Genomic DNA, 19,481 nt, shown 5'->3' with positions numbered 1-19,481 from the left:
CAGCAGGGGGCGCCAGACTCGGCGGGGCCAGCAGGCGGCGCCAGACTCGGCAGGACCACCGCCCCCTGACGGGACCAGTGCTCCCTGTCGGGGCCAGCAGGGGGCGCCAGACTCGACCAGGACCACCGCCCCCTGACGGGACCAGCAGGGGGCGCCAGACTCGGCGGGACCACCGCCCCCTGCTGGGACCATCGCCCCCTGATGGGGCCAGCAGGGGGCGCCAGACTCGGCAGGACCACCGCCCCCTGACCCCCATGGGGTCAGCCACCTCCCTCCTCGGTTTCCTCCACGTCTGCAAATCACCTATTTTCTGAGACGCATTCGTGACCCCGAATTGAGACTCAAGGCCATCGACGGGCATCACTGGGCGTGTTCCGCGCCCGGCCGAGGTCCGAGCACAGCCTCTGCTCCGGCTGGCCTGGGCACAGGGGCTCCCTCACCCCCGCTGGGTGCTGTCGTAGTTCTGTGCTCGGGGTGATGTCTGTATTTAAAGTGGCCCGAGCACAGCGCGGCAGGGCGGCCTGGGGGTCCGTGGTCCAGGAGGCAGTGACGTGCCTCAGGAGCAAACACACGTCAGCTGAGCGTCCTGCAGGTGCCGGGCTGCTGGCCGAGAGAGCATGGTCCCTCAGCCGTCTGTATTAGTATGGCGTCCTTGCACAGAAGCACAGGACGAGGCTGTGTGTTCCTCTGCTGACCAGAGTGACCCCAGGCTGGCCCCAGGTCAGCTGGAGCAGAACCACCAACCTCTGTTTCATCACCTCCGGGAGCCATGTCCAGGTTTCCCCAGCACCTGGCCTGAAGGTAGGAGCAGGTCAGTCAGCCCAGAGGGTCTGGGAATACCTGGCCAGCCCTGTGGCGGCCAGCCTGCCCTCAGCAGCTCTGAGGACCTGTCCTTTGTCCTCACAGCCTCCAGCCCTGCGGGCTGTCCCCTGGGTGTGTCCAGGGCTGGTCATGCCGCCCTGACGGTCATTCTCAGTTGCGTCTGCAGGGCCAAAGAGAACAAGGAAACCATGACTCAAGTACTTCAGGCTCAAGGAATCGCACCCCTGGGAGCAGAGTCAGCTATCTACCCGCTGGGGTGCACGCACAGCTCTGCTGACCTCCTGCTGGGTCAGAGTGCTTTGCGAGCTGTTCCCTGAGCAGCCAGCCTTCCTGACAGCAGTGACCGCCTCGGGGCCCACCCCTCGTCCTTGTGTTGGAGGTTCCCATGGTGACTCAAACACCCTCTGTCCTGGCGAGGCTAAGAACAGAAACAAACAACAAAGCTCATCCAGTGGGGCTGGACCAGCACCCGCCCCAGGGACCCCGAGACTTCGGCCCCTCTGAAGTTTGCAGACAGAGGCCACTTGCCAAGTCAGGGCTGGGCTTGCTTGGCTGGACGAGAATCAGGGAGACACGGAGCTGAGCCTGTGTATCACCTGCGCCAGGTCGGAGGCTCACCTGCAGACGGGTGCCACCTGCTCTCTGACCCCCAACCCCGTCCTGCGCCGGGCAGTCAGCGACGGGCTACAGGAAGCAGGCTGCACACTTCCGGACAGAAGTCTGATGATTCAGTGCAGGCGACTCTACAGACCCGTTCAGACTGTGAAGGTAACCGGGGCCCTCAGACTGAGCCGTGTTGTTACCAAGACAGCTATTGTTAACACAAAGGAAGCCGTCTGTACTGTCCAGGCTTAACAGTCCAGCGATACAAGCGAAAACTAGCATTTGTGAACTTTCGACACTTTGAACCATGAAGTCGCTCAATTAGATAATTTGGTGTGGTTACACATTGCAAAAGTAGTATCTTCAAAATGGCATAAAGAAGGCAGAAAAACGGTCCCGAGTTTACGGTAATAATTAGATTCCAAAATTCCCAAACAACAAACCGTTTCTGAGTACCAACTCTATTTATGCAAAAAAAAAAAAAAAAAAGAACAGAGGCTGACCACCTACAGATCACCATCCAGGCCAAGACCAAGCAGGGCACCCAACGCCATCGAAGATGGAAAGGAAACAAACAGAACTGTCCTTATTAAAAAAAAAAAAAAAAGATTGGATGTGTAGAAAATCTAAAACCTAAGAAAAATGTGCAAAATCTTTGGAAAACACCATAAATCCTTGCCAAAGCCTATTAAAGAAGCCGTTTAAAAATGTAGGAATATGTCATGTTTATGAATGGGAGGATTAAGTGTTTACAAAGTCAACTGAACTGAGATTGAATTCTAGATTCAATGCGATGCCAGCCCTAACCGCTGCAGGGAGTCAACAGGCTGAAACCAAAAAAGGCCAGGACCCTGTGGACATGGAGGGTCCTGCAGAAGAGACTCAGTTGGGTCACTTCCACCCAGGTGTCGAGAAGATGCTCGCACCCCTGCACCAGCTCGGACAGTGGGCACTGGTGCAGGCTGCAGCAAAGGGACTCGGCATAAACCCAGAAACACTCACACAGAGGCAGCCCCCTGTCAGAGCAGCGGCCGATGTGGTGGGGAAGGAGGGTCCTGCCCATGGGACAAGGGCCCTACCACCAGGCCGGCGCAGCAGAGAGGGGGACTCACGCTGCCCCGCTCCAGAGGCTCCGATCTGTAGAGAACGTGACTCCAGCTTAGGTTCCTGCTGCCCGAATGCACGCATGGGCTTCCCTAGTGGCTCAGCTGGTAAAGAATCCGCCTGCAATGCGGGAAGCCTGGGTTCGATCCCTGGGTTGGGAAGACCCCCTGGAGAAGGGAAAGGCTACCCACTCTAGTATTCTGGCCTGGAGAATTCCATGGACTGTACAGTCCATGGGGTCACAGGGTCAGACATGACTGAGCGGCTTTGACTTCACTGATGCGCTCTTACTGGGAATGTGGCAGGCGGACCCAGTCACCACGACACAGGCGTGAACCAGGGAGACGCGCTGGCGGATGTGAGTGTGAAGGGCACTGATGGAGATGAGCCGGGGCCAGAAGAAGGCGCTCTGGATCTGAAGGTCGGGGCAGGTCGAGCTGGGGTGTGCGAGACACCCGGACCCACTATGCGGGCCCGCCCTCCAGGCACAGGCAGAAGCCTCGGCCAGCTCGACTTTCCGCCGCAGAAGCAGGATGATGGACAGCCCCAAGTGCAGGGTGGCGGGAGGGGCAGGCTGCGGAAAGGAGAGCCCCTCAGTCGGGGCTTCCGGGTCACCGAGAAGGTCGCCGAGCTGAGCGAAGGGCAAACAGAGGTCCCGGAGGGTGTTCAGGTGAGACTGGAGATCCAACCGGGCCTCTGCCCAGCATGGGGGCTTCTGCCTGGGATGCTGGGGGCCGCTCTGAGCTGGGTGGGATGGCCAGCATCTCCCCCCGCCCCCAAGATGTCCCTGTCGTCTGAGACATCAACCAGTTTCCAAGTTCAAAACCGATGCACTGCCATCCTGGACAGAGCGGACAGGGCGAGAGAGGGGCGGGGTGGAGGCGGGGCCAGCAAGGAGGAGGCGAGGGTCCCGGGACGTGGCGGGGCCAGCTGCGGGCCTGAAATCCACGGACTGATGCGACAGCGTGTGGAACAAGGACTCCGCCGGCCTGCCCCCAGCAGACATAGGTCTGTCTGGCGGTCCGTTCTCCCGCTGCAGGGAGTTCAGGATGCGGGATGAGGACCCAGCAAATGCAGCCCCGGGACGCCGGCCGCTCTGCCTGGATCAGTGTCTCTCGTGGCTCCGTGTCCCGGGAACGGGAATCCCTGCAGGATGAAGCCTTGGGCTGGGGCGGCAGGTGGACCAGAAGGCTGGGATGGACATGGTCAGGAGGTTCCGTCTGCTGAGAGGAAAGCCCTGGGCAAGGTCAGGCCCAGACAGCGCGCACCGGTGGCTCTGGGACTAATCTTTAGCGCCGACAGCTCCAACTCCAGCCAAACACCGGGGACGCCTCCCAGCGCCCAGCGCCCAGCCTCCTGACGGAACGGCACTGCAGGTCCCGCGGCCCCGGCTGGGAGATCCCAGAAGCCTGCATGGGCCTGAAGCCATCGCTCCCGGTTTATGGACAATCCAGGTTGCTAATGGTTTCCTGCGCACCAGTGATCACAAGAATGCCAGGAAACCAGCTTCCCACGAGGGCACCGCGGGCAAATCTGCAGGAAGCACATTGAGTTTCATAAGCTTCACCGACCGCTGCCCTGAGATGAGAAACCCCAACGGAGGGCAAGGTGACCGATGGCTGCCGGCTGTCCCTGCCAAGGACCTCGGCTCCCTTGTAGTTAAAGGCGTGATTTGCCCGTGAGGGACTTGAACACGGGCGTGATGACAGCTTGCACCCTGGCTCTGAGTGTGGCCAGCATGCCCACCCCCTCCCAAAGACCCCTATTGCTGGAGGGCGGCTCGCTCCCCAGGAGGGGTTTTGCACGTGAGGGGCTGTGTCCTCAGCCCACGGGGGCGGCCCCGGCAGGGGGCACTGCCCCGGCCACTTGATCACAGCGGTTTCCCAGCCGTGAGGTGCCTGGTGCAGGGGCACAGCGCTCGTCTTTCTGGGGAGCCAGTGACGGGGCCCTGGAGGCCACTGAGATCCACGTCTTCCGCTGAGTCAGGGCAGCTGTGAGAGGACGCAGAGAGGCGCTCGCCCACGGCCGGCCTCCCCCAGTGCCCTTGCTTTCCCACGGACTTCCTAGGGAAGTTCATGTCCCCTCCGCGGGCTGAGCTCCATGCTCATCATTGGCAACGAGATTCTAACGGCTCTAGGCTATAATGCTGGGACTCCACGTACACCTTCTGCGTTTCAGCCAGAGGGTGTCAGCTCAGTCTCTGAAACATCTCCTGGCGTCAACAAGACTCAGTGTCTGTCTCCAGGGGTGGACGTGAAGAGGAAATCCACACCCAGGGACGTCTCACTGCACAAGGAAGGCGCTCTTTGTCCTGTTTCACACGAAGAGAAAGGGAACCCGGAGAGGTCAGGCCAGGCCAAAAGTCAGGCAGGTGGAATGGAGGTGTCAGGAGAAGAACGCAGAGCGAGCTGGCTTCCCCCCAGCACACTGACTCTTGTAACGAACAAGAAAGAAATCAAAGAAACTCTCAGGGCCCAGAGACGAAAGGGTGATGTTTGAGACACCCTTGTGTTGTTGTCGAGTCCCTCAGTCGTGTCTGTCTCTTTGCGACCCCATGGACTGTGGCCCTGCAGGCTCTGTCGATGGGATTTCCCAGGCAAGAATGCTGGAGTGGGTTACCATTTCCTTCTCCAGGGGCTCTTCCTGACCCAGGAATTGAGCCCATGTTTCCTGCGCTGGCAGGCGGATTCTTTACCACTGAGCCACTAGGGAAGTCCTTGAAATACCCAAACCACAGGTGAAGCTTACATCGTCCCCGAGAGCCGGTCTCCTTCCTGTTCTCTGACCCCACGAGGCTGCAGCATTGCCGGCCATGGGTGAGTCACGGGGGGGAGGGAAGGACCCAGAGGCCAAGAGCACCTGGGCTCCCCCAGGCCCTGCAGGGTCTCGCCAGGGGTAGAAAGGGGCTTATGGGCAGTTTGCAGAGCTGGACCAGACTGAGGCCCGGACGGTCACGTTCCCCATGGTCCGCACCTGCTGACCCGGTCCAGCTGCCTCCCCAGCTCCCACGAATCTGTAGGTCTGGAGTCCCTTGTGCTCCAGAAAGCCAGCGGAGGCCTGACTCCAGGGGTTGTGCCTGGTCATCCAGTGGGTAGGCTGGAGTTTAGAGTGGACTCGTTGTAAGATTTAGAGAAGAAAATGAAGTTTCTAGGGCTTTTCCTGGACCTGAAAACAGAATGTTTAAGGAGAACGGATGGTGGGGCTGTTTCAACTCATTCTTAGGAAAATCATGGGAGGCCCTGCAAGACCTACCTGGGGTCTCTCTTCTCCAGGTCTCTGTCTCTGTGGCCAAGAGGAAGCTGGAAGGAAGCACATTCCTCGTCTGCTCAGTGAGGGGCGGCAAGCCCGCCCCTCTGGAGGAGGGCTGCTGGCATCAGGGCACATGGCAAAAGGGCACCATCCCACCCCGGGGGCCAGGATGGCAGCCACAGTGACCACGGGGGGTGCCACGGCCACGCGGCGGCTGGCAGCGGGATCCCTGCTCCCCGAACCCAGGCCCGCGGCCTCTAACCCTGTCCAGCGACCTCATCGTCTCACCTCTGTCTTCAGATACGTTATTTGCAAAAACAAGATCATCACGATCAGCCTCTTGGTGAAGATCTTCACCTTGAAGAGCAGTGGAGCCACTGCTGATGAAAAATGAAGAGCAGAATTAGCAGTGACTTCGTAAATTCAGTTTTTATTTTATGGAGTGGTAGGTCAGGAAGATCCCCTGGAGGAGGGCATAACAACCGACTCCAGTGCTCTTGCCTAGAGAATTCCATGGACAGAGGAGCCTGGCAGTCCATGGGGTTGCAGAGCTGGACAGGATTGAAGCAACTTAGCACGCACGCAGGTATAGTTGATTTACAATACTTGTATGGAGCTGCTGCTGCTGCTAAGTCGCTTCAGTCGTGTCTGACTCTGTGTGACCCCATAGACGGCAGCTCACCAGGGTCCCCATCCCTGGGATTCTCCAGGCAAGAACACTGGAGTGGGTTGCCATTTCCTTCTCCAATGCGTGAAAGTGAAAAGTGAAAGTGAAGTCGCTCAGTCGTGTCTGACTCTTAGCGACCTCATGGACTGCAGCCCACCAGGCTCCTCGGTCCATGAGATTTTCCAGGCAAGAGTACTGGAGTGGGGTGCCATTGCCTTCTCCTTGTATGGAGCAAAGTGATTCGACTATGCACCATATTTAGGCCTCTGCACAGTTCCAGCAGCCTCATCGTCTCGCACGTAGGGCATCTGGACCATTTTCCGATTAGGCCATTGCAGCCTGTTGAGTAGCACTCCCGTGTTACCCTGTAGGTCCTTATTAGTTATCTGTTTCAGATACAGTAGTGTGTGTATGTAAACCCCAGCCTCCTGGTTTACCCCTCCCCACAACCGTCCTCCTTTGGCAACCGTAAGTCTGTTTTCTGTCGCCGGTGAGGCTGTTTTCTCTTTTGTAAGTCCACTTGTATTGTTTTTTAGACTCCACATATAAATGATATCCTATGATGTTTGTTTTTGTCTGACTTATTTCTCTTAGGATGATCATCTCTGGGTCCATCTCTGTCGCGGCCAATGGCACTGTGTCCTTCTTTCTTATGGCTGGGGAGTGGCCATAGTGTATCTGTGCCAAGTAGGAATTCATGGAGACACAGGGAGGGGGGCCCCTAAGGAGTCTGTGACTGGCCGAGACCTAAGAGCTCAGGAAAGACACGTAGGGAGTGGAGGGCAGCCACGCGGAGTACTTTCCCAGAGCGGTCAGTTGCCAGGGGCTGAGGCAGGGAGCAGAGGAGTGCAGGGTCACAAGAATAGCTCAGGTAATGAGGATGTGAACAAGGGCAGACACAAACACGGGGCAGGGGCATGAGGGCCCGGGACTCAGTCCCACGGGGAGGAGGCTGGGGCGGGCCTGGAGCACCTGCCCCCTGGCCCTGGCGAGTGCTGGGGTCCGCTGTCGGCCTCCTGTTTCGTTTCTCTGGGTCAAACGGGGCCATTTCTTCATTGAAACTCTGTTGCCGTTCAGTTCAAGCAGCCCCTGAAATACCTCAGCACCCTCTCCCTCCCCCGTCTGCAGGAAAACGGGTCAGCGCTGACCGCTATTCTAAGAACTAATGGCGGGACGGGGTAGGTCTCGAAGCCCGGCGGCCCCAGGAGCGTGGCTGTGCACACTCAGCCAGAGGGGAGCCACACTCACGCGTGTGAAAGCCACACTCATGCATGTGTCAAAGCCTGGGCCGTGCCAGGCGCTCGGCCTGAACCCCCGCTGTCTGCACAGCAGGAACAGGTGGTGTGGAATTAAACTATATACATAAACGGCCTGGGCACAACGTTCTGGTAAGCTAATAGAAACGTAGCTACAACTGCAGTCGAGCACAAACCAGAAGTCACGTCTCAAACCTCCAGCCTCCTGAAGTTACAGAACTGCGATGTGTGCGGAGCACGCAGGCAACTCGGGGCTTCTGGCAGCATCTGGGGGAAGCGTAGCAGGAAGTCGGGTTAGCATACGTGCTCATGGTCCCCACATCTGCTGAAATGAAGAGCTCTGGCCTCAGCATTTCAAGAAGCGGGTCTGAGTCTCGGGTCCCCAGTTCCCAACATCTGTGAGTGTCGGGGGTCGCGGGCGCAGAGGGCGACCCAGCCTGGCGGAGACGCTCCATGGACAAGAGGCCAGGGTGGCACCACGTCCCGGCCCTCTGATCCCACTGACACCGAAGCACGTTTACAAGAAATGATGACCCTGGCTATTCTCTGAGTTAATTTCTGGTGCCGTAATTTCTAAAGAACACAAACAGCAGTGTTTTCCAGGAACTTCCCGTGAGAAAAGCTGCAAACTAAGTCACCCAGCAGAGGCTCCGTCCGTGGTCCCCGTTTTGTTTTGCTCAAAGAGGACAAAGCAACAGGACAGAGGCTCTGTGCTGGGAAGGGTGAGGGTGATGGGAAAGCGAGGGATGCGGGTGTCTCAGCTCCGAAACTCGGGGCTTCTATCCAAGCCCATGGCTGAGATTCAGCTTCGGTAAAACATATCCAGCAGGATCTCTTCTATGAAGCCTGAGATGATGCTCGGTGAGTGGAAAGGGAGGTTACAGTGACAATCAGACGACCCCACACCCTCTCCTCCAAACCTCCAGGACTGGGAAGCCACCTGGGGCTCACGCTTCCACCCTCGGACCGCCCGTGCCAGCGACAAAGGACAGTCTCCTCCCCGCCCCCCGGCCCCCGCTCCACCCCTGTGACACCGCAGGCCCACAGAGCAGCTGTTTCTGCCAGACAGGCTTCCTGGCACCGGTGACTGGGCCAGCACTGGGCTGACGGTCAGACTCACTAAGGGGCAAACCCCAACTCCAAGGCCACTCTGTTAAGTTAGAATACCAGGAAGAGCTATTTGGGGAACGACCCTGAGACCTGGCCGGGCTTCCTGCCTCTGAACAAAAAACTTCAGACGCTAAAGGAGAAAATAAGACTGAGTCACTTTTAACAAATTTCACAGACATTAAAATAGGCACCTCTGGAGTTTCTGGAACCTTCCAAATTCAAACATTTGACCTCACTGTCAATGCTCAAGGTTTGGGTTTGAGAGTATCTGTTATCATAAACATAAAAGGTGGAGAATCCACAAGATTTCCAGCGGAAGGCTTAGCACTCCACATCTGCAGAAGCAAGAGCGTGTCTGCCCAAGGCCTTTGTCACAGGAGCCACGTTCAAGACTCAGGATGGTCCCCAAAGGGGCGCCCGCAAAGGAGGAACATGTTCCGAGAGGAGCCGATGGTGCACGACAGACACGGGACAGGACAGACGTGGACCAGGAGAGACGGGACGGGACAGAGGACAGGCTCGGGCCGGGCCGCAGGGACCCAGGGGGCTGAGATCTGGGTCCCCCAGGGCTCCTTCCGCGAGGGTGGGCCTGGGGCCCGCGCCCCCGCCTCCTGCCCACTGTCTCTCCTCTGCAATTACAGGTTGACCCGCGCCACTGTTGAAGCCAGGGCTCCCACCGTCCACGGTAGGGATTCCAGGGAGTCCAGGGCTCTGGCAACTTTGGGGAGACCCACCCCGATCACTGTCCTGCTCCCTCATTTCCTGTCTCAAAAGTCCTGGCGTCCTGTGGCTACAGCTGCGGGAGGTGATGAGGGGGTAAAACCAGAAAAACCTCAGATGCCTTCCTGAAACTCTGTCAGAAAATACTTTTTTTTGCCCCAAATACATTAAAAATGCATGTGATTCACTAAGCACATGAAGGAATCTTCTGGCAAATCATTTGGCAAATGGAACGCAAATATTTATGTCACTGAGCATGTGCTCACTCAGTCACGGTCGACTCTGTGCGACCCCGTGGACTGCAGCCCACCAGCCTCCTCTGTCCATGGAATTTCCAGGCAACAACACTGGAGTGGGTTGCCACGCCCTCCTCCAGGGGACCTTCCCGACCCAGGGATCAGACCTGTGTCTCCTGCGCTGGCCGGCAGGTTCTTCACCACTGACACACCCAGGAAGCCCCATTTACGGCCCTGAGCACACATTTTCCCCCACAGGAAATAGTTGTAAATATTTTAAGAAGGCACTAGGAATGTTTCCATACATTCTCCTTTTTCTTTAAATGAAGACCTTATATTTTAAAGGAGATGTTAGGCTTACAAGAAAATTGAAAGTACAGAGACGTCCCTGCTCCCCAGTTGTTGAAATTGCTTAAATCTGTAATATTTAATGACTTCAGATTTTTATTATGAAATAAAATATGCAAAAAATACCTAAAAGCCAATTGACAGCTTAATACATTATTATAAAGAAACTCATGAAAACCACCAAGATCAGGAAATAGATGTTGTCATAATCATCTCAAAGGTGAAAAAAAGGGCTTTCCTAGTGGCTCAGATGGTAAAGAATCTGCCTGCAATGAAGGAGATCCAGGTTCGATGCCTGGGTCGGGAACATCTCCTGGAGAAGGGAATGGCAACCAACTCCAGTATTCTGGCCTGGAGACGCCCATGGACAGAGGAGCCTGGCGGGCCACAGTCCATGGGGTTGAAAAGAGTCAAACACGACTGAGTGACCAACCCTTCCACTTTTTCACTTTTCATAATCATCTCAAAAGCCCTCCATGTGCCTCTTTTCAATCTCCGCCTATAATCTAATCTCCTTGTTGGTTTTTTTATATTTCTCTCCTTACTTTCTAAAGCAAGATACAAATGACTTTTGCCGGTTTTACAGCATCCGTCTTCTTTCTGTTAAAATGGCATATGGCGCTCAACTCCGTGTCAACCACTGACCAGGCGGGGGCCTGATCTGTCTCCTGGCGACTGCCGGTGGCGAGCACCTGAGCTCAGGTGGGCCGGTGAGCTGACCCCTTCTCCTCAGGCACCATCCTCTGGCTGAGGCAGCTTCCAGGTGTGCAGCGTTGACCCTGAAACCCAGGTGCCCCACCCCTGGGCTTGCTCAGAACCTGCCCGAAGGCGGTTCTTCCCTCAACCCCAGCTCAGACTGCTGTCCTTCCACGGCCAGGGGCCTCAGTCCCCCCCAGGGCTGGTGGGCACGGCGGGGCGGCTGCACGCAGCCAGCATGGGGCTGGTCTCGGGGAAGCAGGGGGATGTCCGGCTGGCCGGGCTCCAGGCCCACAGCCCAGCCCCCACATCCCCCTCGGCCACCATCTCTGTCGGCCTTTGCCCACACGCCCTTCTGCAGCCTCCCTACCCGGGTCTCGGGGCTCCAGCTCCCGGAGATTCTGAAACACCCAAGCGCAAGTGCGGGGAAGTGTCTTCCACCTCACACAGAAATGTCACGTGATATCTGTCACTGGAAGGAAGAGCTGAGTCCTTCTCCCCAATCCCCTCCATGACCCATGAGACCCCCAGGAGACCATCAGTGATGCGGACTCAGCACAGCTGTGAAAGTTCAAAGGGTCTCGTTACAAGCTCTGAAAGGTTTGGCAACTTTAAAAAAATCAATTCTTAATCTTCCCGATCTATTTTCTCATGGTATTTCCATGGATAGTCATGATGCTCCTGCAAAGACCCCTCATATGACTTCCAGGTCCCTTCAGGACCCCATCCTGTATCCCGCCTGGGCCCAGGGCACCACAGGCTGCACAGCTGTCCACAGCATTTCCAGCCAGAGCCAGAAACGTTGGGGGGTGGGGCAGGGGCTGCAGCTTTCTCCTGGGAGCTCACCCCGACCTGCCCGAGACTCTCAACAAGGTGGCCAGCTGGGTCCCCAGGACAGCACCCAGCCGCGGGGAAGAGAGACGAGCCGTCTCTGAATACCCCCGAGTTGCCCTTCCCCTTTCCCGTTTCTCTGTGAAGGGCCCAGCCCCTCGGGGACCCGCCTCCCAATCGGCTTATGAAAGGAAGACCCGTGCTCTGTTTGGGAACGTGGCCCGTTTATTGGAACCGAAGGCATCGTTACATAGTGCAAATGTCTCTTTGGTGATGGGCTGATTACAGTGAGCAGGAGGGCACTTGCTGGCAGCAAACATCTGGTTGGAAGGGCCAGTGGGCACACACACACCGCGTCCAGTGGGCACGCACGCACCGCGTCCTCGTGGGGCTGCTGCCCGGCGCGCACGGCCCACCCCAGACGGCCGCCCCGCGGGCAGGACAAAGCCACCCCAGTCCCCACGTCCTCCGCACGAGGGCGCCTTCAGACTCCACACGCTCCAGACCGCGGGATCTCATACCTGAGCAACTTACATAACCATCTACCTCAGACAAAGCGAACCGTTTCCTGTCTGCAGAGATGGGTGCCAAGGCCTGATTGTTTACCCAATCTGCCTGCTGTGTGAAGAGAAGCCCTGTGCCCGGGAACACTGGGGCTTGTACTATCCGATCACCAGTGATGTGCGCTCACAAGTCCAGCCGACCGTGTGTAGAGCCGCTGCCCGCCCCCCGGCTGGAATGCGACCCAGCAGGCACTGGGGTCTCCTCTGCGGGGAGAAGGCGGGCTGCGCTGGGACCAGGCTTCCAACGTGCCTGGCACCTGCTGGACTCCTCCTGGAGACCTGCCTCCTCTCCCCCGCGCCCGTGACAGGCTGCACATGGTACCACCAGCTCCGGACTCGCCCACATGGCCGAGGTGGCCGGGTCCCCAGAGGGCTCCCAGGAAGCGCGGGCGGGCACCGTGTCTGCACCCAGCACAGGGCCCGGCTGGCGCTGGACACTCAGGTCTGAGAACTGAGCAGGAGACCCAGGGACCTGTTTCTCAGAACACAGACCACTTTGCATTTGGAACCAAACAGGAGGTTCTGGTCGAGTAAAAAGACAGAGACCGTGAGGTATGGAAGTTGTTTCTCACTGAATCCTACGAGAACTCGAGCGGAGTGGACGTGCTCTTTCTGCCGTATCTAAAGCTAAAACGTGGGTGAAGTTTCATCCAACGTCACACGCGGCGGGGAAACGAATGAGGTATAGGGACCGGCTGCTTTTCTTGAACGCACTCTCACAACCTGAAGTCAGAAAGTCCCCGACACTCGCGTTCCTCCCGTCGGAACAGGGATCGAGAGCGTGGTGGCTCGTCCGTGGACTCTGGCAGGCGAAGCCAGGCGGCAGAGCAGGGCGAGCGTGGCCGCGGGCGATGCTGGTGGGGACGGGGCGCCGTCCCACCTGGTCCACACCCAGCAGCGTGTGTGCCGGTCACAGGGGAGCGCTGCGGCTTCCACGGCAGGGCCCGCGGAGCTGCAGGGGCCGAGGGAGGGCGCGGGCGCAGGGGGCTTGCGCTGGCCGCCCGTGCTGCCGCCACACGTCCATGCCGACTGCTGTTTGCCAGGGACGGATTCTCTTTCAAATCCTGCGTCCCTCCTCCGCCTGCTCCGCTCTGCACGCTTCTGGAGCCGGGACCGGCGGGACTAACTTTCAGTTGAGAAGAAACGGTGATACTAGGTGAAATCAATTAGGAGCCTAAATGATTGAACTGTGCAATTTAATAGTAGCACCAATTTTTCATTAAAAAAAATTAAATAGAACCCTGAGAAGCCTTAACATGGAGTCAGGCACGCGTCTGCCCCGTGGTCTGCTGGCGAGCGCTCAGGCCGGGGTTCCCCGAGCCGCGGCCCCCGCGTCCCAGCCTCGCCGCCTACGCGGCCTCGCTCCCAAGGGCTGGGACAAGCTCCGGGCTCGCAGACGCTCAGGGCTGCGTCCCCGTGGAGTCTCCTGGGCACACGGGACAGCAGGCCCCGCCGACCCTGGTGGGCGCTGGGCAGTCAGCCGGCTGGCAAGTCTCCACGAAGCAGGTGACCTGCCCGTCCTGGAAGGGAGAGCATGGAGCCGTCAGCCCTGGGAGCCGCCCCAGGTGTGCCTGGCCCACTGGGCTGGCCTCCTGGGGGGATTCTGGGGTTAAAAGGGCAGCTGACTCCCCTCTACAGCAGACACCCGGCTCCTTCCAGAGGCTCCCTGCTGGCCCCGGCTGTCAGCCTTGCCCTGGGGGCCCCGGGGATCACATCCCTGCATGCTGACCAGACTGGCTACAGAGGAGCTGGGCAGCAGGGCTGTGTCCAAACCAGACAACAGCAGGGACACCAGACCGCTGCTCTGCCCGCCCAGGGGACAAACCCATCCCCAGCTGGCTCCCAACTCCACTGCAAAGTCCCTCCTGGGCTGGGCCGCTGCCAGGCCCACCCCCGAGGCCCCTGCTGCCTGCTCCGTCCATTCGCTCAGAGACAGGGAGCTGCCCCTCCTCGCCTGTGTGGACACTCCTGTGCTGACCAGGCGTGGCAGGGTCCCCATACGGTTCTGGGGGGAGAGCCTGTCAACCTTCACGTAGGGTTCTGGGTGGGGGAGAGCCCGTGAACCTTTACGTATGGTTCTGGGGGAGAGCCTGTCAACCTTTACGTATGGTTCTGGGCGGGGGAGAGCCCCAGCTCCCGAGGGAAGAGAGAGGGGACCCTGCAGCTGACAGCTCAGACCCCCGGGGCCTGCCCGAGCGCACACTCACGCGGCATTCACAAATGGTGCAGGGATCCCGCGTCCACTCAGCCCCGTCCGCGTGCGAGCTGCCGTCTGCGTCCACGCAGTCTGTGCCGAGCCGAGACTCGAGTTTCTTTATCTGCAGCAAAGCAGACGTGCGGGTGCTTGCACACCGTTCAGCGCCCGCTCCCGCTCTGCCACTCGAGATAGCGTCTCAGGACGGATGAGAGAGACCCCAAACCCGAGAGAGACGACGGGGCTAAGAGAGACCCCAAAGCCCCTTCCTGGAGCTTCAAGCGCGTCCCAACCTGCATGACAACTGCCTGACGCCCCACCACCCCCGTGTCTGAGGCCAGAAGTGCCTGGGCCAGAAATGCGGCCCAGTGGTGCGTGAAGAGGAGGAGAGGACCCTCGGACAGGAGCAAAGAGGAGGCGGATGCCGGATTGGGCAACAAAAACGTTCTCAACGGCTTCTCCAAGCAGTGCTGGGCTGGGACTGCCCTGGAGCCCGAAGGCACACAGCCCTGTTGGGGGCAGTGCTGAGGCTGACGGAGGCTGGGGGCCCTTGGGCCCTGGTCGTGACAGTCCAAGAGCCCTGGCCCGGCTCCCTCGGGGGCACCTGAGAGGGGAGAACCCCCACCCCACTGAGACTGAGATCCAGGACAGGAGCCTGGGCGGGGGGGCGGGGCGACCATTGAGACTGAGGCCTGGGACAGGCGCTGGGGGGGCTCTCGCTGCCCCGCCTGCCTCCTTCCTTCCTCAGGCAGCCTGACCCGTCTGAGCAGAGTGGTCTGACCCCCACCCTGCCCTCCACCCCTTCTTGGGGGTCGGGGGTCCGGCCACCTGGACACAGGTACTAACCCCACGGTGGGTGCAGCCCCCATGGCTGGGCCCTCGGGATGCCCCGTGCCATCGGCTCAGGGCCTGTGAGGGTTTGCGTCTCCGGCTCCAGGCGCAGGGTAGGGGGGCTTCCCGCCCAGGCCCTGACCCTGCAGGGTGCTGAGCCGGGCTGGGCCCTCCATGACCCCTCCCTCCCGCCTGTGGCCCACTCAGCTAGCACAAAGGGCCCCCCGGGCAGAGGAGACGCCGCAGGGCAGACACACAGCGGCTGCAGAGTGGCCAGCATGCCTCTACTAGGGGCTGAACAGAAGACGCCGCGTCCCCCGCGCTGAGGACCGAGGCTCCCAGAGGCGGGAGGGGCCTCCAGCATCCCAAACCCGCCTCAGCACGACCTGAGATCTGCAGACTTCTCAGTCTGACACCTCACGCCCTCATCCCGCTACGTGAATGCACACAGAGACCCCCGCGTGTGCCCGGGTGGGGTGGGGCGCTGCCCTCTGCAGGCCTCGGGGACGGGCCCAGGACCCGCCTGGGGATGTGTAGCGCCCCCTACCCCGCCATCCAAGGGGATCTGACCTCCGTCAAACCTTGTGGCTCTGGGAGCAGAGGCCTAACTGCCATCCCTGGAGGGGCCGCTCTGGGCAGGACTCAAGGCTTGAATTCTGCGTGGCCCTGACCTTGAGCCACTCGTGGTGTGCGGGCTCCGTGGCCGCTCTGGCCAGCATTCTAGGGGACCCTCTGCCCCTTCTCATGCCGAGGACCCCCAGTCCCATAAGCCCAAGAGCGACTCCGTGAGGCCTGGCCGGAGCCGGGCTGAAAGCAGAGAGAGAGATGTGGCCTTGCTGAGGCTCCAGGGCCGAGGACGAAGGGCTGCCGGAACACACTCTCCTCACAGCCGCAGAGGGACACGCAGGCTGGAAGGGAGGCTAGGGGGCCGGGGCCCGGGGTGGGGTGGGGATGGGGAGCCGCCCACCTGCTTCCTGAGGTCCGTGATGGTCTTCTGCATCTCCAGGACAAACTCCCGGAAGTCGGTGGTCCCTGCCCCCTGCGGCTGCTCCAAGGAGGGGTCTGTGGTGTTACTGGGAGGTACCCGGGGCTTCCCGGCTCTGCTCAGAGAGGCAAGGGGCACTCAGGGATGGAGCCGCTGGCATGGGCTCCCAGGCTGCAGCACGAGGTGCGTGGACGGGCAGACGCGTGGGGCACCCCGCACGCTCGAGGGCCAGCCAGGGGCTCGGTCATACCTTGGCACCTTCCCGGGCCCCGTCTCCCTGGCTGGCTCATCCTCCTGGTAGCTGAACTCAAGAGACCGCCTGCCTCGGAAGTGGTAGGAGAAGGCATTGAACTGGCCGCGGGTTCTGCAGTCTGTGGGCAAAGTGTACACGTCAGGGTTGGTGACTCTCACGAAGGACGTCAAGGACGTCTGGGCGAGAACCTTCCCTCCCGAAGGACACGAGAGGTGCTCACATCACAGGGGGCGGAGGCGCCCTGCACTCAGCTCTCTGCTACCCCGGGCGAGGGGCCTGGAGCCTGTGGCCCCCCCACGCTCCCCCCGGCACAGCCCAGCCCCCGAGTGGGGCACACACCCGCCATCCTGCCCGACCCAGGAGACTTTATTTCAGTAATTTCTACGATTCTTTCAAAACGGCACACGGGAATGGATTCCTCTCTATGACTCATCAGCCCACAGAGAAGCTGAAATTCATCACTCTGATCCAAAGAAAAAGATGTTCCCAGATGGAGCTCCTTGGGTTTCCCACACGTGCTACTTCCATACTTGGATCAAACAAAAACATGACTGAGACGCAGCTCAAGGCTGTGTCAAGCGGCCCTTTCATACTCAGGGAAGTGAAACGTTAACAGCAATTGACATCTGGTCCTGTCAAACTGAGCTCTCTTTTTCCTGCCGCTTTTTAGGTACGACTCTTGGACTAAAAGAAAAACAGATAAAGCTCATAAAGCAACTCTTCTAAGTTGTGTCATATCAGGGCTGTGCCTTAGACAGCTAAGAGGAGAGGAATCCAGAAGAAAGGAGGTCAGAGCTACGCCAAGCACCTACACCTCTGCCGTCCAGCTGAAGGGGCTTGGGGATGGACAGAGGACAAGTCTGGATCAGGGCTCAGGCTCTCGGAGGACTTGGGTTTGGGGCAAAAAACAGCAAACCTGAATTCGTCCCTTCCTCGACAACTACAGGGAGTCTGGTAAAGCTATCAGAAAATGGAGTTTCTGTATCTAAAAAGAACTGGCTTTTCCCTATGATTTTCAAATAGAACTGCTTTCTGTGAACACAAAAAATGAAATTCTTTGCCATATATGTGGAAAACTGTTGCAACCTTAATAAACCAGTCAAAGTATTTTTTTTAAGAAAGAAAAACAAGATCCCAAGTTCCCAAGAGCTATAAAAATAAGAATTAAATGCTTTGCAAACTTGGGAATACACAGAGCAAAACTTTAAATTTTAAGTGAATTCTACAACATTGTAAATCACATTTGTCATACACATACATATTTAGCATATTATACGTTACACGTACATCATACACGTGCAGAGAGAGGCTACAAACACTCACATAACACCCACACATATCAACCCAGATTTCAATACTTACTAATGAAAAGAACAGCGAATTAAGACCAATTACTAATGGGAACGACCTAGGCTGGACTTCTTAGTTGCTTAGTTGCTAAGCTGTGTCCACCTCTTTTGCAACCCCGTGGGCGGCAGGCACCAGACCAGGCTCCTCTGTCCGTGGGACTCTCCAGGCAAGAATACTGGAGTGGGTAGCCTATCCCTTCTCCAGGGGATCTTCCCAACCCAGGGATCCAACCGGACTCTGCTGCATTGCAGGCAGATCACCACTGAGCCACCAGGGAACCACAGGTACAAGCAGGCGGCTGTCAGATGAAGGCGCGTGGGAGGCTTTCAAGGAACACTAGGCTTCCTGCGTCAACGCTGTGCCCTCTGTTTCTTTCACTGAGTGTCTCAGCTCTCATACTAACTCCTTCTCTTGGCTTTACAGACTCGTCACAGTCACTCACCACGTCCAGGTTCCACAGCACTGCCCAGCGGGGACGCTCAAGGCTGACCGCCCCCCAGGCCCCCGTCTCCGCCTGTTCCCCTGCTGTGCTGACCCCAGCCCACGCTCCACCCAGCTGTCAGCGGAGGATGGGAAGCCACGCGCACCTTCACAGCAGTCCTGCCACACTCGGAGGTCCACGCGGGGGATCTCGTCGCAGCTGCTGTAGCCGTGCGGGAACTCGGCCACACGGAACACGTCCCTCTGCACACGTGTGATGTTGTCGGCGTTGTCGCACACGATGCGGGCCAGCGAGCTCTGCTTGATCTGGGTGAGCTGGGCGGGAGTGAAGACCCCCGGGTTCTCGTACCACAGCCTGCGTCCCCGGAGCGAGAGTGGGGTCAGAGAGAGCCTGGCGAGGCCGCAGCCCCAGGAGCTGGTTAAGACCGTCCTCACGCTCAGCTCTGCTCACGACACAGACCTGAGAGTCCCGTGCTTAGGTGACAGAGCTCTGAGCAACCCGAGGAGAGGAGAAGTCCGCGCTAAGACCAGCAGCAGTCACTGCCGAACCAGCACCGGCCACTCTCTGGGAACACCCCTGCCCGGGGTGCCCGCTGAGCTCCTGGGGCTTACCTGTCCCCGTCCCGAAGGCGCCTGAACTGCGTGCTGAGCAGACACATCAAGGTGGGTCCCAGGCGGCTGCCGGGCACCAGGTCCTCCACCATGAGGGCCGGGAACAGGTCGATGTTGAGCGGGGAGCCGTACAGCCTGCGAGAAGGAGCGGAACCTCAGACTCAGCGCCGGGGCCCGGGGAGCGCCAGGCGCACGTCACGCCCGACCTTCTGCGACCCCGTGGACTGCGGCCCACCAGGCTCCTCTGTCCCTGGGATTCTCCAGGCAAGGATACTGGAGTGGGTTGCCATTTCCTCCTCCAGAGGATCTTCCCGACCCAGGGATCGAACCTGGGACTGACTCCCTCATAACAGAGAGATTCGTTACCATCTGAGCCACCAGGGAAGCCCAAGACGAGCGTTGTCGAAAGTGGGATTCGAGCCCACGCCTCCAGGGAAGGCTGCGACCTGAACCCGCACCCTGGACGGCTCGGCCATCCTGACATGGTGCAGAGCACGGCAGGAACGGAAAAAGCCTCGTGCTGCCCTCCATCACCGTCTGACGTGACTCAGACCTTCACTTAACCATGACAATCCAGCTCCTTCTTTAAAGCATCTCTCAGCCGTATTTT

At 58.8% G+C, this 19,481-nt stretch overlaps 1 protein-coding gene across 3 annotated transcripts in view; it reads right to left on the bottom strand.

Moving 5' to 3' along the window:
• Positions 1–11,845: 11,845 nt before the first annotated feature.
• The window catches only part of PXDN (peroxidasin), a 65,321-nt gene continuing 57,685 nt past the window's right edge, over positions 11,846–19,481 (bottom strand). For all 3 annotated transcript variants that reach the window (XM_027550714.1, XM_027550715.1, XM_027550716.1), the window contains 6 exons: positions 18,872–19,006; positions 18,406–18,614; positions 16,466–16,586; positions 16,198–16,330; positions 14,413–14,523; positions 11,846–13,725 (listed from right to left, as the gene is read on the bottom strand). In XM_027550714.1, the coding sequence (XP_027406515.1) occupies positions 13,606–13,725; positions 14,413–14,523; positions 16,198–16,330; positions 16,466–16,586; positions 18,406–18,614; positions 18,872–19,006 (829 nt within the window). In that variant the 3' untranslated portion in view covers positions 11,846–13,605. The remainder of the gene's footprint in view (positions 13,726–14,412; positions 14,524–16,197; positions 16,331–16,465; positions 16,587–18,405; positions 18,615–18,871; positions 19,007–19,481) is intronic.

The sequence above is a fragment of the Bos indicus x Bos taurus genome, chromosome 8 (genome assembly GCF_003369695.1).
Source record: "Bos indicus x Bos taurus breed Angus x Brahman F1 hybrid chromosome 8, Bos_hybrid_MaternalHap_v2.0, whole genome shotgun sequence".
Lineage (NCBI taxonomy): Eukaryota > Metazoa > Chordata > Mammalia > Artiodactyla > Bovidae > Bos > Bos indicus x Bos taurus.
This window is presented reverse-complemented; position numbering and strand designations above follow the sequence as displayed.